This window comes from Hyposmocoma kahamanoa, unplaced genomic scaffold (genome assembly GCF_003589595.1).
Source record: "Hyposmocoma kahamanoa isolate Upper Pololo Valley unplaced genomic scaffold, ASM358959v1 116, whole genome shotgun sequence".
NCBI classification, from domain to species: Eukaryota; Metazoa; Arthropoda; class Insecta; order Lepidoptera; family Cosmopterigidae; genus Hyposmocoma; species Hyposmocoma kahamanoa.
Genome location: NW_020653391.1, coordinates 3,123,828 through 3,147,329, shown reverse-complemented (window position 1 = coordinate 3,147,329; position 23,502 = coordinate 3,123,828). Strand labels below are relative to the sequence as shown.

Below are 23,502 nucleotides of genomic sequence, written 5' to 3'. Positions count from 1 at the left end.
TCATATCATAAAAAATCCATTCAAATTTACAGAAAATTGGAAACGGCACAAACTGACCTCAAAGGTCGAGCAAAAAATACGTAAAGGGCCGATACAATGCAGCAATGAGTACCTTTATAAGTAAAGCGGCCGAACAAGTACCTGTATGTCGCAATTTCGGGAGCTAACGGTTTGGGAGCATCGACCGAGCAGTCGCACTCGGATAGCGATTAATGTGTGACGTGCCATACAACTGTTCAGCTGCTTTTACCCTAAATTTATTCTGTAGGATGTGATCCCGGGGTCGAGTTTCACGTGAGTAGCAACTGGTCATTTTGCCCTCGATTTTTTCTTTTTTTTGTGTGATAAAATGAAGTATGAAAATGGTTGCTCTAGTACCTAGCAACTTCGTCGACGATATCGATGACCTAGCGGTTAGTACTATGGGCGCGAAATGAGGTGGCCGTGGTTCGATTCCCGGTATGACTAATTTGGAACGAAAGTTTTCTAAATTGATCCTGGGTGTTCTGGATAAGTAATTTTGTTGCTTGGTAGTCATAGTACAGGGCATAAAAAATGTAACGAACCGATTTTATGGTTTTTATCATTCACTCGTCGATTAGTATTTGATGGAGTGTATTTAGTATGATTCGAAATTTAAAATATGTATATAATATATACAATATATAAAATAATGAAATATGTTATTATGCACATATAAAACAGTCATAATGACGTATGTATCACACAATAAGCTAATTGTTAAACAGGCGGCCTTATTGCATAGTAATTATTTCTTCAAGACAACCTTAGGATAGAAAAAGATTTGGCAAAGAGGGGTGCAACCAAAAAGTATCTTTGGAAATGTTTTTGGAAATATATACTACACATTCGAGTACTAATATATTCGTGTACAGTCAACAACACATGAAGCTACACACTTTTGTTCAAATATCGCCTCTACTCGACTATCGATCTATTCTGTCGTCAATTTGTAGCCTGATATGCCAATAATATTTAATTTCATTCATTCATTCACTCACTCTTTTTTAAGTATCAAACTGTACTGTGCTCTTGACCTTTCGAAAAATATACGAACATGTGAATTCTCGGTATTCTAACCAAATCTGGCAAAAACTAACACTTGTTCACGTTTGTCTAAGATTTATTTGCATGGCGTTAACTGGAATTTCTAAGGTTATCGCCGTTTGTCATTTGTTTCGCTACCTAGTAGGTACAAATGGAATTTGCTTAGACTTCACACGTTTCCCGAGGGTTGTGTCACGATGTGTTCCTTCACCGCAGAGCTCATGGTGAATTTCATATTAAATTTTGCTCATAAATTCTGAGAAACTCAGAGGTGCAAGCCCGGATCCGAACCCACGGCCTCTGCTTACAAGGCGGTAGGTCAAACCATTAAGAGTCGATACTACCTTAGCGCGAATTAATTTTTTTCATTCATTCATTTTGCTTAGGTCGAGCGGCAGGCACACGGGTTTTATTACAGAATTTAATTTTTTACAAACGGAAGTAAAGCCATTAAAAAAATGTGAATCGTATACTGTATGTGTTCTATTTAGTTCATTTGATATAAAAAAAATCATTGTTATATGTAAAATAGGTACCTGTTGAATACTGCGGTTTGCTTGCAAAATTTCGATGTAAATTTGTGTTATTTTTCTATCATGAAAATTTCCCGGAATTGTATTTTCACACCGTATAGTAATCAGTGTATATCCTCAATTTTACTATATATTTTTCCAAAGTTATTGATTCAACACTCACTGTTATGCGGAATCAACCAAAGCCATTTGATTAGACTCTTAAGCTTTTATATACAAGGTTAGTTTTAAAACACTTCACCGCAGGACTATAATTACTATCATCACATCATAAACAATAAATATGTTGTTTCATTACTTTTAATAATTAATCAGTTTTTACTCTACAAAAATAAATATTTTTAAATCACTCTAAACGGTGTTAACTCTTAGTTGAGCTCCTTACCTATTTCTGCCGCCAAGCAGTAATGTCAACATTACTGTGTTCCAGTTTGAAGGGTGAGGGTGCTGATGAAATTACAGGCACATGGGACTTGTCAACTTATGTCTCAGGGTGACGGCCGCAGTGGCAGAGCCTTTCAGATCTTTGAGATTTAAATCTCTGAGTGGCACTGCAATTGTTATGGACAGGCGTGTCGCTTACCACCAGGCGAACGACTAGCTCGTCCCGGCAATAGGTATTAAAAAACCGTTTCTGTGGCAAGCGGCATAGACTTGATTTTAAATCTAAAATTGACTTGACGGCTCTTGTCCCTGTAAGGAAGAGCTCCGCAATGCGAATAAAAAACAAATGCACAAACTCATAAACAAAATGTGACTTGTATCAATAAGGTACCAAAGACAAAGTCAAGAGTAGGTACGTTTCTAGACTAGAAATTAGTTAATATAAAGATGTTGTTGGGTGTAGAATAACAAATAGGTAGAATGAGGCAGGGCTGTCAGAAAGATACAACTAGAATTCCGACATTGATTATGTAAGACATTATCAATTAAATAAATTATACATATAGATACAAGGAGTGACAAAGAGTGTTTAAAACCACCACATTCACATTAATTACTACGATTTGCGGAAATAGTTTTACTGCATTTTAAAATAAAACCACTCACCTAGGAAGCTGAAATTGGATTTTAAAGTAATTCTAGTGGCGCCATGTAAAAAATGCAGTAGGTATCTAACCGTTCACCAAAGTAAACAGAGGTCACGGACTCTAAGTCCATATTTTGGAATTTACATGTTTTTATAAACATTGCTTTAGAATGCTAAAAATCACGCAGTGGTAAAAAACTTGAAGCCCTATCGTCATTTGTTTTTTATCTAACATATTTTATTTACTGTAAAATTGTTTTTAAATGCCTAATTAAGAGCCACTTTCTCTACAAAACTTTCAGAGTTCTTTAAATGTGCTCTGTTACTCTAAAAAAAATAAAAATTTTAATTCTGTCTTTAGTTTTAAATTGTATTTTTTGCAAATGTAACTCAAGTCACCGCATAGGTGCGACAAATCTGACAACCCTGAACGAAGCTATTTATGTTTATACAAGTTCAATTACTGTTTGATATTTATTTGTTTGATACGGATTTTTGTATTGTCAGATTCTCCATTTCTCAGTATTCTTCTCTATTTTGAAGTGTAGGTACAAAACAAAAGACCGTGAAAAATTATTTCATACACCAACTGAAAAACAAAAGAAAATCAGCTTCGACGGGAATTTGAGTGTTTCACCTCTGTCTTATACATAGATATAGGAATATGTATGGTCTTATAACAACTAAATTTGCTTGGCAATGTTTTGTTTTTGTGAAATATTTTTAAAAAAAGCATCTGAAGGACAACGTAAACCGCTGGACGGCGGGAAAGAGCGTTGAAAAGGATTTTATGCCCGCCAGCGCACACTGATGTCAAGAATACCTAACATGACCATATCCCTTTTTAACTTTTATTCTTCGTGGTACGCTACCCCCATTAATACTTAAAAATGTCCCGCTTTGACAAAACAGGACACAGGTAACAATAAATTTTTAAAAAATGACTCGAAAACGTAGCAGCATATAAGGCTTGTCGCCCGCGCGCGCCCTTTAGTTTTGTGTCCATACTGCGCGTCCATTATTTTTGGCGGTAATTAATCGGTGGATTGAAGTAGTAAAGGTGGCTACCGTGAAACGGATTTAAAAGCTAAACCTGACATATTAAAGCAAATTTGCTTATCCGAAAAACAATCGACTAGCGACTACACAGTCGAAAATGCCGCGGCGTCTTGAGCAGATTCTGGCGCACACCGGAGCATTCCGGTGCATTCCGGTGGATTTCGTCAGTGGATGGAGACAATCGCTGGCTCCTCCCGCCGCGGTATCCTAGAGGATACTGGTGAAATTACAGGCACATAGGACTTGTCAACTTATGTCTCAGGGTGATGGGCGCAAGTGGCAGTGCCCCTCAGATCTTTGCGATTTAAAGCTCTGAGTAGCACTGCAACTGTTACGGACAGGCGTGTAGCTCACCATAAGGCGCACGAGGTGTTCGTCCTGTCATTTGATATTATAAAAAAAATACGCGTCCTCTTCAATGCCCCAGAGAGAAATGCGCCGCTGCGAGGTCGGTCTCGGAGCATTGAAATAGCACAAAGTCGATAAATTTAGTGTCCTCTTCCTTCCCGTCCGTGCACCGGTTTGACCTGACCTTTACTGTGTCTGTAAGTTCTAATACTCACTATTTCTTATTAAGTAGCCTATAATGCTTAGTCACTGCGCATTGTACAATGCGTACTTCCTAAATTTGTTGTAGGATCTCGAGACGTAAAAAGACTATAATTGTGAAGTGCAATTTTCTCAAAGTGATGACTTAACCAAAGATATCTAAGTAGGAACGTGCGTGGTCAAACAGGCTCGTTTTGCAAGCGTTGAGCAACGTCCGCCAATCCTCTGTTGCGTCAGTCAGTGTGACACGCCATGGGTATTCGAAAAGTGGACGTAAATTGGGTGCTTTACCATAACTACTATATACATACTTTTCTATAAATTACACAGAGTGAATTGAAATGCGTAATGCGTAAATGAAGTAGGTATTATTACTACATTTTTAGGTATGTTTATATGGATTGTAACATCCTCGTTGGCCCAACGATTAACACTTACTAACGAGCATTACATGAGAAGGATCCGTTTGGGAATTTTGACAAGTGGCAGTCAGTGGCCAGTCTTTGGTGTAATAAGGCCACATCTGCAAAAGGACAATTTCAGGAGAGACGTGTAAAGATTCTACAAACGAAATTAGTGGATAACTGTTATGATTTATAAAAAGTGTTATAAAATCTCACTTATGTATACATAAGTGAGATGATACAAATTATGATATATCACAATTTGTATCATCTAATTCATAATATTTTTATGTCTTTCATACGATAAAGACATATTTGACGTATCCTCACATATGGCTTTATTATACCATGGATACGATATATTTTAAAACGGTTATGGTCTGGGTGTTCCATGTAGTGCCTTGGAGTTTTCTTGCTCTGGCTGTGAGTACAGATAATTCCTTAATACGAGACCGAGATAATTCGTCGACAAAGTATCAAAATTAACTAAACAACTTAAAAACATACAATATGGACTGAATTGTAGACTTCAAATGTATAAGATATTCCGCTGAACGTATTAGCGTAGTCAATACTATAATATATATTATAGTAATAAAGGTCAGTTCCGGATTACTTATGAACAATGATTTTTAATGTCGTTTTATGATATGTTAAGTCACTTTTATTCTAAAATTTTTATTCTTCTTGTCGATTCCATACACTATAGGTAATGCTTGCCATCGTGGTAAAAGGATCTGTACTGCCAATCAGCGTAAGGTACTCACCGACTTTCGCCCAAGGTGCGCCATACATTTTAAAAAAAAAAAAAAAAAAAAAAAAAGGACGGGAATGGGTACGAATGAAACTCCTTTCGTGCACCCCAATTTTTGTTTTTTTTTGACACCAAGTGACGGGACGAACAAATCGTGTGTGGTGGTAAGCGACACAACTGTGAAAGAGAGACGAAATAAGGGCCATCCATCACTGGCAACTCATCAAGGGGCCTACCATAACCCCTTAAAACAATATTACTTTAACCTTACATTTACTTTTCGTACCTACCATAACGCGCTTAAAGTAAGCTTATTGTAATGTTAAAACTATGATGTTTTATTGGCAGCTTTATGACTATTCAATCACTCAGCTCGTACTATGACGCGACTTTGACATTAAAGTAATATTGCTCTTATGTCAAATTTAGCAATCTTAAAATAGTTACACGGATGCAATGGAAACAAATTTTTTTTCAGTTTTTATTGATTAAAAGTTATGTTGAACTTATTTATTTACATATATCTCCTCAAAATTTTGTTTATTTTTTATTTAACAGCACATAGTAAATAAATTTTTGTTAAATAAAAATACGCGATGTTTATTTCGTAAAATTATAACAGCGTCATCTATATGCTCCTTGGCGAAACTAAGAGTTCACACTAGACTATAATTCCGAACTCACAACGTGACTATCAAGACTCAGCTTGTTTTATTTATTTTTCTTCGTGAAAATGCTAATAATAATTATTGAAAACAACGTAACTTTAAGAGATTTTATTATTACATACTTTTCTTATCATTCAAAATTCTTTGAATGTAGCCAACAACTGACCTGTGTGGACGTCTTTGTAAATTCCAAAAATATTCTGTATTTATTGTAATGAAGATAATATCTCTAACTATGGTGGGCTGTTCCGGACTGTTCCATTCGGTGGTTTGGGAAAAAACAGCAAAAACATCTAATTACAAAACAAACGGAACCACATTTCATCGGTAATAAAACATTAAATATTTTTTATTAATTTTTCATCTATTATGGCAAAGCTGAAGTTAAACTGGTCGATTTGAAATAATTGACGACACCCGTCAATTATTTCGAATTCGGGCTGGCCAATCGGAGCGCAGTTGTCACCGTAATTATATGGTAGAATAGTTTTTAAACAAAGTAAATGACATTTCGTCTCTATTTCTGGTTGTATACTCGATGGTAGTGCCACTCAGACTTTTAAATCGCAAATATCTAAGGGACACTACCACTGCTCTCGTCACCCTAAAATATACGTTGACCAGTCCCATGCGCCTGTAGGTAATTTGCATGTACGCAGTAACGAATAGTATAATCAAGGTGGACACATAGTATTCAGAGACGATAAACACATACAAACACTTTGAAACGAAATAATGTGTGTCATACCTCGTTCCGTTTTTTAAATAAATATATTTTAAAGTAAGGGCGCGTTCCCACTATGTCGTCACGTTTTATTATCGTTGGACGACTGTCGTGTCTAGCCTGTTCCCATATCACGACTATCTGTCGTGGAGCATTTGTTATCGTTGAACGACTGTCGTGACTAGCTGTTCCCACTAGATCGTGACGACAATTTATCGTTTCATGACAGCCTCCTTGCCCACCTCTGGCTACGACCCAACGCTACTGCAAAGCGAGCAGAGGGCGCAGGGTATGAGAGGGGAGGGCAGGGAGCAAAATACGTGCGGACAGCGATAAATGAAACTTGACGACAATAGGAGCTGCGACAATCTATTGTTACTTTTTTATCGTGACGTTTTTTTATCGTCTGACGACTGTCGTTCTAGCTGTTCCCACTGTGACGACAGTTTGTCGTTGTAACGATAAAAAATCGTGAACGACAGTTAATCGTGTCGTGCTATAAGTGAACAACTTCATTTAAATATACAAGCCACGACACTAAACTGCACGACAATCTGTCGTCACGACATAGTGGGAACGCGCCCTAACTTTAATTTTTAACCGACTTTAAAAAAAGGAGGAGGTTCTTAATTCGACTGTATGTTTTTTTTTGTATGTGTATTACGCGATAACTCCGGTATTTGTGAACCGATTTTACGATTCTTTTTTTGTTGGAAAGAGAATACCTGCATAGTGGTCCCATTTAAAGAAAATCATACACCTCTAAGGGGGCTGTTCACGCGTGAAGATTCACTTTTACAAATAGCGCCTAATTTTTATTTTAAGGATTAATTATTCTAATGGTTGATTTTGCTATTCTCCAATTCAAGGCGTTTTTCTCGCTTAATATCGTTTGAGTAGTGAGAACCGATTTTTATTATCTCTCGTGTCAAGTCCCGTATAGTGGCGAACTAAGGGATGAATCCGGGTTTGCGTACTTTCCGGTAACCGATTTCAATAAAACTTGGTAATTATATGTAATTCCACGTACTTTAGAGGTCGGTTTTTTTAGGACTCTGTACTGAGATTAGATCATTCCTATAAGAAATGTTCTATATTTTTTTACCTAATAAGCATATATATGGCAACTTTTTATCTGATGTAATTTTTTTCATTTGTTTAAATGGCATCCTAGTTATTTCATTCTTATTCAGCCAAATAATTTATTCGTATATTCGAGGGCGGAATAAACTTTATTTTATTACGTTTACCAATGTTAGGTACTTTGTTTGGATAATAAGGACTCAGTCAAGCAAAATGTATAAACTTCTATAAAATTGAGGTCAAGCGGTGAATCATACTAAGTACATAACAATGACTTTACAAAGTGACGTGTCAACTTTGAAAGTTTAGTGAAAGCAGTATCAAGAACCATCAGTAAAGGCCCAGTTGCACCTACGTGAGATATTGAAAGCTCCTGCCGACATACTTTTTTATATCCGTACTTATTTATGTAGAAATATAGCGATTGAGAGATTTTTTATGATACCAAGTCATGGGAAGAACAAGTCGTGTGCGTGGTGGTAAGCGACACGAGTATTCATAAAAGTTGCATTGGCATTCAGAGGCTTTAAAATATTAATGGCTCAGGGGTAGAAATGGGAAAAACTGCTTATTTTTAAAAACTTGTTAAAAACTCACGTCCGTAAACCTCGACTATACGGTGGTATTTGTAAATACTTTGATCACAAATTTGCCAAATTTTTTGCAAAGTCGTCATTAAAAAAAATGGTATTTTAAGGATTATGCATGAGGCAATTGTAAGGCCAATAAACCTGACAAGAAAAGTTCCACTAATCGTGCTATGGTTTTACCATTACCTTCGCGAAGTCATTATCTACTGCCGTCACTGAAAAAAAATCGCTTTTTTTTCAGACGCAAACATAATATTCTGTAGGTAGTATACTAAGTATATAATATTCTCTTATGTTCTTAAGAATGTCAATTGCTGCTTTTGATTCTCGGACTATCGTTCACATGGACTGCAGCCAGTGCTTGCAGTTGATCACGACTGCAGACATTAAACGCAGACATGCAGTCTATCTATTAGCAACAGCTTAAATAAAGCTAAAAAGCTTAAAACAAAAATGTTATACATCTTAAAGATCTTAGAAGAGGCCTAATAATAATATGCTACAACATATATAGTAACTAAGTAAATAATCAAGAAAGCTTGTATTCAAGGTTTTGCGTGTCCGAAAGCAGTAATCATCTAGAATAATTGTATAAGTATCATTAATCCAATCAATACATTGACCTCAGGCTTTAATATTACATATTATGTAAGGAATTTAAGGTTACTTTGTTTAATACATTCAGTCAGTGCGTGATTTTGATTGTGGTAGGTCAGTTGGAAATCGGTAGGTACATTTCAATCCAACTTAGTACTGTCCAATATTAACGTTTTAACATTGTACACGAGTATCGTAAAAGGAGACATATTATAGTTGGTTGAACTCGAAGGAGTTCCCATTATCAGTCGAGCCTTCCAAATGGGTACATTAAGAAATATATTAATATTTTATTATTGAAAATAGAGAAGGAAAAGCTGCACTAATTTATTCCATTTCCAGTATGAAACGATTACCATAAAACAACTAAACAAGTTTAGGGCACGGCCGCGTAAGGCAGTTTTTTATATATTCTGATAGACCCATCTAAATTTGTCTCGTGGGTCTTACTAGGGCTTCATAGCGGCAAATGACGGTTTATCTTTGGGAATTCTTAAAAAAAAACATAAACCATATTGCCATTCGTAATTCTCTAGGTCCATCGTATATTGTAACTGTGCACATGAGTGGTTGTGCAGTCAACTCAACTCCACCATTCTGTGATGCGTGCGCGCACCGTTGCGTGTGTTAAATAACACCGTGGCCGCAAACGGGTCACGATGCTCAGTACTTACCTAGTTGCTACCAGGGGTGAATTTATGGTGTAAAGCCTGGTTCAATAATAATGTACAGGTTAGGTAACTGACTACGTTGTCTATATCCTACTTTCAGACGAGCATACATATAATTTGTAAGTTGTCATGTAGGTAATACTTTTTCTATTTGCATGTTATTCGCTGACGATTTTCACTATTTATTAGTGCCAATATAACGGAAAGGTCATCGAGTGTTGTCGAAACACTTGACAATCTGGATTTGAGTTGTGAAGATTTTAAATCTGATCATTGCAACATTCACCAGGCAGGAAGTATTGAGGAAATGTGTATTTACTTATTCTTTAACCTTATTAAAATAAGTGGTATGAGGGTGTCTGATTATATCAGTTGCGAGTTTTCACCTTGCTACATGATTTGTGAGACCTTCAGTATATTTACAAGGTTGCAGAATTGGGTAGACATAGAACAAAAATGTGAAGTCCACCAACTCGTCTGCCGAATATGGACATAGGTCAAAGCTATCTTTTTTGGACGAAGAATATTTATCCAACTGGACTAAAAAACTGATTCATTGTTGGTAGTTCTGATCATGAGTTCTAGAAACCGTATTTACACGTCAGTAACGTATAGTATATATAGCGTTATTCTTTTTCATATGAGCTTTTAATTACATAGGTATTTTCTTTTCAGAAACCATGGCAACATCAGTCCTTCAACCCGAAGAGTGCCGACAACATGAACCTAAGCCAGACCTGGATTCCCCTCGTCTTACAGACGATGAACGGGTTCAGATCATTGAAAACAATGAACGGGAGACGGGGGAACTGCCGCCGGAGTTAAAGGAGAAGGCTCGTCTGGAACTGAGGGAAGAGCCTGTTTTGAGAGAGGAGGCTTTAGCTCAGATGAGGCATTTCATTGAAAAACATCCTGCCATTAAGAAATGTCGGACTGGTAAGTAATGGAACAAAAGTTAATCAGAAAATCATGCAAAATTTTACATTAGGCTATCATATGTCAGACAGTTAACATGCAGCTATCTCATGAAGAGTAATGGCGCATTTATACCGAGTCGTCTGCCGACTGTCGACAGACTACTTCGTCTGCCGAATGCGATGCAGTCGACTCGCCATTTAAACAAACAAACATTTTCCATGCTTAGGTGTCTTAGGCTAAGGAAGAATCCATAAGTTCTATCCTCTACCGTAGCCTGTGATTCCGCTAGCTTTTTCAAAACTTACTCCGGAACAGAGGAGTGCTACTTTATGGTATAAATACGAAGGGCGGTGGTGCATACATATTTTGGCGGATTTTAACAATTAGTTGAAAGTGCATTTGTCACTTGTTCAAGTAACTAAATAATCCTTCATGGCCAAAGGGCTCATACCAATTTGTATTTACATATTTGGAATATTTTTTATGAGACTGGTTTATTTACAGACGCGCCCTTCTTGCTTCGTTTCCTCCGTACCAAGAAGTTCTCCATACCGCAAGCTTGTTCTATGCTAGAGCGCTACCTGACCATTCGGCAAATGTACCCTCAATGGTTCCAGAAACTTGACCCCCTTGACCCGAAAATCGCAGCTGTGATCGATGCTGGATATCTTGTGCCTCTGCCTAGGAGGGATTCGGAGGGAAGACGAGTTGTGCTTTCTTGCATGGGTGAGTCATTAAACATAATTTCTGATTGATTTCAGGTTCGACAATCAGTTGTCGTGTGACGGTGAAATAACACTGGGTGAACGTTTTCTTGGATTTCTATCTCTAAAGATTCTTAATAAATTGATAGGGAGGCAAATAACTCTACAGGTTTTGGACAATCAGGTACGATGAAAGTAATTACGGAAATTCTGATGCACTGTAGATGTAGTACGTTTAAAGTTCTTAAAGATAATTAAAAAAAATTTAAAAAGACTTCTACATGCTCCGAAATTCAGAGTAAGGATTTCCTCATATACTTATCTCCAAGGCCAGTCAGAATGCTTTCGCTATAAACTAGTTTTTTTGTAAGCGTTAATTCATTTTGCAATAAGTAAAATAATATTTTATTTATTTTTACAGCGAATTTTCTGCAACTGTTTGGATTACACAATGCAAGAAATAATAAATATTTCTTGCATTAATGAGACATCGTTAGTGTATACTTTGTTATTTGTAACATATCTTCTTCATGGATTGTTGATTCTGCACATCTACATACTCGTTATTGAATAATCTGTTGCGGAATATACCTACCTATACCTACTAACTACATTTCGACACAAAACTTATTGTCTACAATGTACCTAGATATAAGAACCATGAAGAACAAACAAATTTATTTGATATTGTTTAATATTTTGGTGATTGTCTGGTTTTTTATGACAGTCCTGTTGGTACACCTGATGGAAAATGACAATTATATGGCTCTGGACTTAACAAGCGTTGCCTAAGACTTTCAATAAGATCGTATGTTTCCTTTTTTAACATGTAGGAGACAAACAAGCAGACGAGTGGGTTTATGATTAGGTATTGTCTTTTTTTTATCCAGGCGAAATCCATCATGGATACTATTCGACCCGGGTGATGGAGTGGTTATGTCGGACTCCCACCGACTAAAATCGCGAGTGTAACCGCAGGGTTTCCACTAGAGACGGTTATGCGACTCCATAATTCGTTTAAGGTACCCCGTAGCATTAGGGGCTTCTTCCAGCACGGGATCATTATTGCAGGAAACAGAACCCCCGATCTCTTACTGGGTCCCCATTAAGGTGGCATACGGTTAAGATGGAATCGGAAGAACCTCGGAATCGAAAGCGAGTTGACATCGTCTTCACGCTCCCGTTCCGCCGTTTCCTTCAGCGCCATGACAGTGGTACCTACTGAATGTTGCGATCGCCTTCCAGACTTTTTAGGTTTATTATACCATGTGACGGGACGAAGAAGTCGTGCGCCTGGTGGTAATAGTAAGCAACATAACACTTGCAGTGCCACTCAGAGCTTTAAATCGCAAAGATCTTAGGACCACTGCCACTTTGACCGTCACCCAGAGACATAAGTTGACAAGTCCCATGTGCCTGTAATTTCACCAGCATCTTTACCCTTCAAAACCGGAACGCAGTAATGCTGAAATTAGCGCTTGGCGGCAGAATTATGTAAGGTGGCAGTACTTCCTTGGACGAATTCTCACAAGGAGCTCTGCTGCTACTAAATTTAACTTATTATACTAGTAAACTCGCTTTCCCCACACGCAAAATAGGCGCTTTGTCGTCGAGTTGCGGATACCAGCCCGTTGCACCAAGTACCAAGTACCAAACTCGCTTTCCGCCATTATCAGGTTGGCTCTACCTCTACAACCGCGGGTGATTGCACTGTTTACCTTAACCTTTAATAAATAATTTATAATCCCTTTTCCTGTTTCATAGGTCGGTTTGACCCGCACGTGTACGACAGCTGCGTCATGGCGCGAGTGCACTCCATGATCGTGGAGCTGTTGCTCGATGAGCCGCGCTCCCAATTATTGGGATACTCTCATGTCAATGACGAGGCTGGCATGCAGATGCCTCATGTCAGTCTTTGGTCCCTGACTGACGTCAGAATTATGCTTAATTGTATACAGGTAAAAACTTGAATGTGAAAGAATAAGTCGCTGCGCACGCGTGTGTCTTGTGTTGTATATAAGCAACACGTAACTAGAAGCGAATAGTCTATTTTCATACAATTAATACTAAATTGACACAGTCGCCGGTTGCGGCAACCGCGATTTTACGAGATTAAATATTTGCTTCTATAACTATATACCACCAACTATGCCGGTTGCTTGTATCCAACACAAAACACGTTTGAGCGGCGCCTAAAGCATTTGTGAAGAGAAAGACAGATATATATGAACACTAATATGATGTAGGAATATTCTTCTTTGGTTTATTGGCGGTGCCCTGTTTAAAATTTCGCCGGTATCAAGTTTTCAGTTTCGTAATTCCAGGGCTTTTGCGGACTCTGCAATTCAATGTCCTATAACATTTTGATGTAGAAGAGCTGCGTATACTCTTTGACTTATCTGTATGGAAATTGATTTGAACTTAATTTTAATTTTGGCACAAAATATTATAGCGCTATTTAAAAAAGTATTTTCTTTAACAAAAGCAAAAGTAATGGTTATATATGTCATACTCATAACTTTTTCGCGCTATTGCTATCAAAAAGTATCGGAATATTCTTACTAAAAACCTTAGAATAAAGCTAAAAACAATATATTCATCAACTTTACATTTTGACCTAAATGGCTTAATGATTTTATCATGGGCTGACTTTTTTTTCCATCCTCTAAGGGCTGTCATGACACTTAAATTTTACAGAATTCAACACCAATGCGTCACAAACGCACACATTTCGTCAATATTCCGCACTACGGCGCCAGATTCTTTGAGTTTGCAGTTTCTCTGCTTAGCGATAAACTAAAGGATCGTGTTATGGTAAGTTTCAAGATTTTCACAAGGATTTTCACAATTAAAAGTATCTTTAAAAGTAACCGAATCATATGGAAACTTTTTAACAAGCAAGCATATTTTAAAATTGTCGCAATTGCATTTTCGGAACCAATCAGCGTCATCTCAGTTCCCAAATACCAACATAAAGAAACAATTTTGAAACGCAACCAACTTTACTCTGTTGCCAACCTTAGCATCATTATAAAACTTAAATATAAATATTTCATGTGATTTTAAAATAAAGTTTTAATTTGCTTGCAGTTCCATCGTACCTGTGAAGATTTAACAAAACACGTGGATCCAGCGATTCTACCAAAGGAGTACGGCGGCACTGTTCCTTTGAGAGACATGATTGAAGAGTTGAAAAGAAAACTTCTGAAAAACAGAGACGAACTTTTGGCTTTGGATGAAATGGTCATCGACCTATACGCTCTTGAAAAGAACGATTTAACTCAAGACATTCACTCAACTGCTGGATCCTTCAGAAAACTGGAGTTAGATTAGTAATATTAGCATTAATTTTGTAATACTCATAGTTATTGGGGCCACTTCTGTTAATGATAATATTAAGCTAAAAAATAATCAGTAAAACTGTATTTGGCGTTTTAACATTCAAAATTGATAGTAGTTATAATTAATTGATCTTGTAAACAAAAATATAATTCTATACTATTTTTTGTAAAATTTAACTCTTAAATTATTCTTATATAGATTTAAGAGCACGTCAAAATTGACACTTAGGGTCTATGCACACGGCATATTTTATACGTGCGGACGATGCGCATTTCACGAACGCGCTTTGAACGTGCGATGAAGATGTTCGAAAAGCAGATTGTTGCGTTTGTATCGATTCAAACGCGACACAAATGCGCGTTTGCATTGAATTAAACATCGCGTTGCAAGACTGAGGAAAGGGGCAGGGCATGGGCGCGCACTCACGCCACCGCTCCATATTATTACGGCACCGTAAACGCGCATCATCTGCGCGTGTACACGCGTCATCTGTGCGTATACGCGCCGCAGACGCGCTGTAGTGAATCGATTCAAACGCACGCAAACATCGCGTTACAAGCAAGAAGCTTATATACTCCACTGGAGTTTACACTTAGAATTTCATGTAATTGCTTCATTTTAAAAAATTCACTGAAATTAACAAACAAAAGTAAAACTAAATCTATCTTTTATGAAAATGCGCGACTCGACACGAAATTCAACTTAATGCCGGATATTATAAGAACATTCCAAATTCCAAAGCGTCAACTTTGATGTGCTTTTCACTGTACGATCGGTCACAGCTACATGTATACAAAATTCACATAATTCTCCATTGGACAAAAAAAATTACTAGAGAGTTTTGGCGGTAATGACATAGAGTACGTTAATTTTAGTACGTGGCCGTGCGTATCTTTTGTAATTTCTTTTTCAGTGTACGATAATAAATGCATATAATAAAAGAAAATAGATCTCAATAAAAAAAATTTTCATATAAATGTTGCCGTTTATAGTATAAAATATAGTATGTACCAACTTATTCCAGCAATATTCTACTTAGTTACTAGTGAGGGAGTGGCAGCCGTTGGTGGTGTCACGTTACCATTCTTATACCACTTGAAGTCGTCATTGTATGTCAGGAGCGCCCATTTGTTATGCAAATACAGGTTTGTATGATTTCTCAGTGATGAAAGATATTACGCGTATATATCACGTTTTCATCTGTCAAGTTACACGCAATACTCAAAATTCATAAATAATGCATAAGGGAAACGCGCCCTTACACAAAATCTTCTTGACCTGTTTTTTGTATTACAACTCACTTAACTGCGGACTGTACACAATGAGTGAGATTGGCGTCTCCAAAATATTGATAAGATTTTTGTAGCAACATGACAACCTAACTGCTGCTATTTTATTTTTAATTAAGGATAAGAATACTTTTCGTGTAAATAACACAATTATTTCAATCCTTTGCTTGCGACCTATAAGGTCATTATCGAAATCACATTTTTCAGATGTTTACAATTATGTGAAGGGTCTAAAATTTTCAAATGAAGCATCAAAATAAATAAAAAGAAAATTGTTATAGCATTTTCATTTATTTCTTAACGTAACACAACATTTTTAGGATAAAAAGTTGAAGAATTTGGTGAGAAAACGCATCAAGAAGGTTTGATACTCGCTAGAACAATACGTGAAAGCATCTTATTTGCTTAGTAGCCATTGTATACCAGTCGACTGGTTGTTATTAGAACATTTATCATTGAAACTTATTCGGATTTCTAAAACAGCAAAATAATTTTTTTGGTATGTACTACATTAAATTGAGTTTTATATTATGAGTTTGCAGTTACATACTATGGCGTCATGTAAATAAATAATAGTTATTTATTGAGCGTTGGCGAGCTTCACCAAATGTAATAAATAATTAAAGAACTAAAAACGTAATTTGCTCAAAGTAATTCATGTAACAATTGTGACTACATAAAATAAAAACCCGCCTTTTTTTCTTTACTAAAATCCTTAGAGGATGGAAAAAATAAACTAAAATCCATTTAAAAATCAAATTTTTTTATTATTTGTTTGTTGAGCATTGGTTATAGAGTATTTGTGAAAAAAACTGTAACTACAAAAATCCTCCATTTTTTCAAAGCGGAAACTTCGAATCTCAAAAAATCTTATTATTCACAGCGTTATGTTATTATTATTTAATTATAAAGCATTGGCTTCAGAGCCATCAGCTTAATGGTAGCAAATAGTCAAGAAACGCACAACGTAATATACATAAACTAAAAATTAATTCGTGTACATAATGTAAGTACTAAGTACCGCCATTTTTTTCCTCTGCGTTATGTATTATTTATTTATTTGTTGAGCATTGGCTATAGCGCCATCAGCTTAAACAAGCAACAATGGATTAAGAAACTTAAAACATAATAATACTTATTAAAACATTAAGAATGAATTCGTGAAAAAACTGTATCTACAAAAACCTGCTTTTTTCTGCGTTATATAAAAAAAAGTTGTTTTAAATAGGTCTATGTGAAGTAGAAAGAGATACAAGAACAAACAACTTTTGTATAGCGTTATTTCTTTTACCCAAATAAAACTAGTGTATATTGGTCCAAAAAATAATGGCGTAGACAAGGAGAAGCGACACGTCAAAAACCGTAGACAACTTAAGTGACCTTGGTTTGCAATCAGAATTGAGGCTAACTTCACAGTAGTTTTTCCCGCAGTTTGGCGTCCACACAGATTTAATGAAAACTTATTACAAAAAATTTCTATGTATTTAGATCAATAGGACATTCATTTATAATCGTGGTTTGATTTCCAGTAATGTTTTGACGGTACTATTATGTTGTTTCTGTGATCGTTTCCCGTAAGTTCGAGTGCTGTGGTGGTTTGTAAACATCGGGAACGCAGGACCACGTCTATGAGTTCTTGTGAGTATTTTGATGATTATCGGCAATAACACCATAATTATATCCTGATGGTATGTGGATTTGGTGTATTTTAGTTAGATCTAGCATGCCGGACGTGGATTAACCTCGAAAGTGTTATGATGTTTGCTTGGTTGTAAAAAATGAATGATCCATTATAGGATTGCGCTTGCCCGAGTGAGGCATGATTGTGTGTCGAATCGTGATGCAAATAAGTGTTTTAACAATATTTTCTGTGTATTCCTGGTCTGTATATCCTGGTGATGATTTGGCTGTGTAAATAATGTTGTTTTCGCGTAACAAAAACACCTATAGTCCGTAAATGCTTGTACGTATTTTGTTTGGACTAGGTATATGCATACTGCTCAGGAAGTTGTAGAGTAGGTTAGTGTTTATATGATAACAATGGTTAGGCTGAGTTCATACTGGCTAGTTGTGATGATTTCTTCTTAGTTTTGATGCTGCAATGATTTGCATTGAAAAATGCTAAGATGGCTTACTAAAAGTACACTGTGCAAATACATTTTTCAAACCAAGGTACCTATTTTACTATATTATATTTAGTAATGATAATGTGCCTGACAACTACATCAATGGCCTGAACTCAAACTAGGGAATTCCATTTACTATGAGCAACACAATGCACTCTGTGGCACCTCCCAGTACACCCAGACCAAAACCATTTTTGAAGAGGTCATTTCCCAAATTGGTCCTAATGGGAATTGAACCCAAGACCTCCTCATCCAGTACCCGTAGTATAAACAGTTGGACCACTGAAGTTGCGTCTTACTGTACCAAAATTGTTCAAGAGTAGTCTAATTAGATCAGGACTTCATATATTTTCATAGGCTGTAGGATTCTCAAATATGCACACAGCCTAAGCATTGTGATAAATAATGACATGATATGCACTTGTTAAGGAAGGCCCCCATGCCGAGTAGTAGGACCATACAAACAGGTTGCTTGTTAATTAACTTAGTAGCAGTAGAGCTCCTTTTGAAAGAATTTGACCAGGGTAATACTGCCATCATACCTATTTCTGCCACCGATCTGTGCATTATATTATGGAAAATTATCTGGGTATAAAATTTAATTTTATACCCAGATAACACAATGCTAGTTTTCCAAGTTTGATCTCTTTTGTGTTTATATAGTTTTTGATCATTGATAATTCTGATCAAAGCCTATATCGAAGCATCAAATACTGTAGAGACCCTGATTTAAGTAGGAATCTAGTTGTTGTGCTAATCGGGTCACACAAAGGATGTAGTTAGAACAATCACAATTTCAACAAGAGCATATAATGCAGATGGTGTTATGGTAAGTTGTTACAGACTGGTTTTTTTGTAACTTGAATGTTGTTGCGCCTATTTGACATGTGTGCGGCAGAGTCCTAATTGTGCTATCAGAGCTTCTCCAGGAATTTTCTGTGATAATAAATTAATGGTTTGGGTGCGATCCTGGTACTAAGATATTTTGGCCTATAGTTGATGTATATGCATAGCTGCTCATCACTATGAACATTAACTGATCTATTGTGATCACCACTAATTACATTACGGAGCAAAGGCCAACAGCATTAAAGAACTGAAGGACTTTTCTGGCTCTGTATGTCTTTATGTCCTCTGGGTGTGGCCTGTGCCTACCCAGTATGGAACTTCATACGCCCATTAGAGGGCACCACTGGGTGAGGAGATGCACATGAGTTTTATCTGACTCATGGCAGAATCAACATTCTCTATTTTCTCTCTGGCCAATATTTGACATGTGTTTGTTCAAACCAAATGCCCTGTTAAGATTATATATATAGATATATATATAAGACCTGCCCAGACTTGAATTCTTATTCTTGTGTTACCAGTGCAATTCATTGTGGTATCAAAATTTATTGCCATATGAGGAGTAGGTTACTTTAGGAGTTAGTAGGGTTTCCATCCAACCAGTTGATGTGGAATCTGCTTAAGCCAATCAGAAAATGTTCTATGTCCATGGTAAGAATCATGTAAAAGACGTCAATGACATTGCTCTGGTGTAGACTACGCGACTGATGACTAAAACCATTTTTATGTCTATCGAGTTCTGAGGTTTTCGCGATTGTTACACATAGGAAATGAAACTATTTTTCCGGATTTAACCCTTTATAGGGCAGAATTTTTTGAATAGAAATTAACAACTTTTGGTATCTCAACACTAAATGGGTTTAAAATGGAACCCTGAAAAATGAAATATTAACTAGTCAAGTATCCTGGTTTTGTCTGTACAGGGTGGTTACATATGTAACCAAGACCATTTAGGTAATAAGCCGGTGGTTATATTTGTAACCATGACTGTTTAGGGTCAGTGACAGTAATTGTGGACAAACGAAAAAGAAAAACAGGTTCTTATAAGAAATATCAAAAATGTTTATTTTAAAATACTCATTAACAGTCTTGAACTGGTATTTATTAATAAAAATTTAAATTTTAATGCAATAGTAACAATTTGTCATGCCTACAATAACAATCAGTCTTAGACAGCATTCTTGAGATCTAAACTAAATTACATAAATTCTTTATTATCAGATAATAAACAGTCTTACACAGTAATTAACAGACATAGTTTCAAAGTAATCAGTCTAAAGAAGAACAAACAGAGTAAACTTATCAAAATGTACTTATTAAATAAAAAATAATCCTGCGTACATAATCATCAATCATCTGGGGACCAAGCCCTTCAAAATGTAGTTTATAAATTTAAATAAAATTCTTATTGATGGCACATCTTCTTACAACCATTCAAATGAAAATCTTTGAAACATCCTAAACAAAGGGACACCTCACAAATATTGCATCCTATTCTACTACGGACCGGTTTTTCTTTTGTACTGCAGTATCCACAGCGTTTACAAGTTGCTCTCTCGGGGAAATGAGGTTGATCAGCAACAAACTTGGGTTTGTTTGTAATTCCAGATTGTCGTTTTCTACTCATGTAGTCAGATATCAGCTCATCAGCTAACTTACTTCGAAAAGACAAATGAGAAAGCCTTTTAGCATGAGGAAGAACGTCTTTAGCTACCTCCCGGTAAACAATATAGGAGTTCACAACAGCACAGTCAAGCAAATAATAAAATATTTTTAGCCACCAACGACGACTTTTCCATGATACGGTGTAAGATGCCATTAATTGATCGAAACGATCGACACCTCCCATGTATATATTGTAATCAGCTATTGATTTGGGGCATTTCACTTGTTCTTTTCTTCCTTCTCGATTAGTTCGCAAAACGGATGTAATAGCAGCAGGATTATGCATATTTGATGCCATCAAGACGCATTTCTTTCCTCTATCTTTCCATTTTGTTATAGAAACGGAGCCATCCATCACACTATCAAAGTCACCTGTAGCAAGATCTTTGTCGTCGCGCAATTGTTCCTTGGGAAAGTATTTTCTTGTTGCCAGTAATGTTCCGCAAGCGAAGATTTGTTTGGACAAAAGTTTCGTCAACAGGCACAGCGAATTAAAAAATCGATCAAAATAAACGCAAAATCCCAGACCTACAAAAGTCTGCGTCAGTTTCATAACCACTTCTTCGCCCAACCCAACCTCTGATGATGGTTTATCTTTTTTGCCCTCGTAGATTTCCATGCAACACATGTATCCGGTTACAGCACAGCATAAGACCCAGACTTTGAAGCCGCGCTTGATCGGTTTTAATGGCATATATTGCTTTAGCATTGAGCGACCCTTGAAGGGTATCATGCTTTCATCAACACTAAGAAACCGAGATGGGCTAAAGACTTTTTTGAAATTTTCAGAGAGCATGTTCAATAGGGGCCGAACTTTGTGGAGTCTGTCATACTCAGGATCGCCGCGGATTTTCATGGTAGAGTTGTCATTCAGATGTAAGTATCGGAGGATCTTTAGAAATCTTTTGACAGTCATCAAGCCTGATATGCGAGCACAAAAAAAGTTTTGATCAGTAGACCAGTAGTGACGTACAGAAGGAAGAACGTTGAAGCCCATAATAATTAATATACCGAAAAATGCGTGAAGTTCCTTTACATAAAGGTTCAATTTGTTTCCAGAGTACAGGTTGCTTTGATCTACTATATGCTGAAACATCTGATTCGTAAAAAATAACATAAAAATTTTTAATGGTGAAGATAAATCGATCTCTACATTAATACCACTGTAAGTGCCAAATTTATGATTTTTATGCTCGGGTGGTTCTCGAAATATTTTACGAAATTTATACGGATCAGATTGATTTACTTGTTGACCTCGAACGCTGTGACCTCCTCGTCTACTCGAGCTTGAACGCTGCTGCCCCCTAATGGTAGTACGAACTCTCCCTCTTACCCTTGGACCTCTAGTTCGGACGCCACGGCTTCGTCTAGGCTGACCGCACTCCACAGGAACTGATGACGGAGCAGGCGAAGGTATTGGAGATATAGGTATGGGAGAATCATCCATTGGAATATCTCTGGAGGGATTTTGTAGTAAGTCGAAACAGTGTTCGGCTTCTTGATGCAAAAACGGGATATCATCTTCATCAGCAGACAAAGTTCTAATAGGCGGTGGCGGAACTGTAGATGACTGAGAAACATGTGGAGACTCTGGTAAGTTAATCACAGATTTCCGCGTTCTTTGTGATGATGGCAACACACTAAGAGGAAGGAGATCCTCTGGATCAGAATCGCCCCCAACATCGGAATTCTCAGCTTGTTCTTCATCAATCGCCCATAGAATGGCTTCGTATTCTTCGTAGGGCATTTTGTCAAGGTCCAAAATTTTTCTAGACATCTAAAACAAACATAATTTGACATAAAACATCGACTCTGACTTATTAGCAAAAAAAAAATACTAATTGTTAGCTACCCACATTACTCTGATAACTTGATCAAACCTGCACGCTAAAAATACCTACATTTTGGTTTGAAAAATTATCTTTGCCCAAATTATTAGGATTAATTGTGTGAATTTATCGAAAAGAAGAATATTTTTACTAATAGAAAATACTAATAAAGTACTCGGGTAGTTAAATTTTATCACCATGAAAGACAAAATACGAGACACTTCAAAACATAACCTAAAATTGATGAAATTCGGCATACAAATTTGAGATGTAATTGTAGCCCAAAGAGTAATTTAATTTAAAAAAAATTGTATATCACATTAATGTAATATTAATAAATAACTAAATTACTTACCTTGAAGGCCTTAAAGTGTAATAATCCATTTAAAAACAATTAAAATACACAGCGGCACGTTTACTCTGCTCGTCGTATGGACTAAATGCACAGAAGTCACATTTGTAACCACCAATATTTGGCGCCATTGCAGCCATTTGTGACTAAGATAACGCTGGTGGTTAAATTTGGTGAACTCTGCCCGTTCAAGGACTACGCGTTATTACCATAAGGGTGACGTTTCACACAACAGTATTCGTAAAATCGACCTTACTGTCAGGTGGGGCGGATGGTTACAATCGTAGTACTAATTTCAAGTCTACCCTATAAAGGGTTAAATCGCGTATATTTGTTTTTTCAACCAAACCGACGTTTCGGGCCCTTTACAGGTCCCATGGTCACGGTTGACTGTCAACCGTGTCCATGTCATGTCAAACGCGATTTAAATCCGGAGAATAGTTTCTTTTTTATATCCTTAGTCTTAGTAGAAAAAAGGCTTTATCTCGTTGACTCAAGAAGATTCCGCGGCAACTGCTTTGGTGGGACCTTAACGCGTATTTGCACTGGTGCATCTGGAATGGATTGTTAGAATAATTACAATTCCACAAACGTCACACAGTAAAGACTAACAAATATAAGCACTTGTGATGTAATTACATAGACGTTATTACATGCTTAATGAGTTTGAAGATATTCTACCTTCATATAGAACAATC

The 23,502-nt window shown here is 36.7% G+C and overlaps 2 protein-coding genes across 2 annotated transcripts in view; both read left to right on the top strand.

The window, feature by feature from the left end:
- Positions 1-221: 221 nt before the first annotated feature.
- Positions 222-15,550, top strand: LOC113239774 (retinaldehyde-binding protein 1-like). Its single transcript, XM_026476886.1, has 6 exons — positions 222-294; positions 10,406-10,666; positions 11,153-11,374; positions 13,117-13,310; positions 14,050-14,166; positions 14,443-15,550. The coding sequence occupies exons 2-6, from the start codon at positions 10,411-10,413 to the stop codon at positions 14,683-14,685; spliced, it is 1,032 nt and encodes a 343-aa protein (XP_026332671.1). The 5' UTR covers positions 222-294; positions 10,406-10,410; the 3' UTR covers positions 14,686-15,550.
- A 1,863-nt stretch (positions 15,551-17,413) lies between these two features.
- LOC113239777 (sister chromatid cohesion protein PDS5 homolog B) overlaps positions 17,414-23,502 on the top strand; it is a 46,600-nt gene continuing 40,511 nt past the window's right edge. Inside the window, exon 1 of the mRNA XM_026476889.1 lies at positions 17,414-17,621. The gene's annotated coding sequence lies outside the window, so the exon portion shown is untranslated. The remainder of the gene's footprint in view (positions 17,622-23,502) is intronic.

What these genes read in the sequence shown, in the direction of transcription:
- LOC113239774 (XM_026476886.1), top strand. Translation starts at nt 10,411, where the DNA reads ATGGCAACATCAGTCCTTCAACCCGAAGAGTGCCGACAACATGAACCT. An exon ending in CATTAAGAAATGTCGGACTG is followed by an intron (nt 10,667 to 11,152) that starts GTAAGTAATGGA and finishes GTTTATTTACAG; the next exon opens with ACGCGCCCTTCTTGCTTCGT. An exon ending in AACTAAAGGATCGTGTTATG is followed by an intron (nt 14,167 to 14,442) that starts GTAAGTTTCAAG and finishes ATTTGCTTGCAG; the next exon opens with TTCCATCGTACCTGTGAAGA.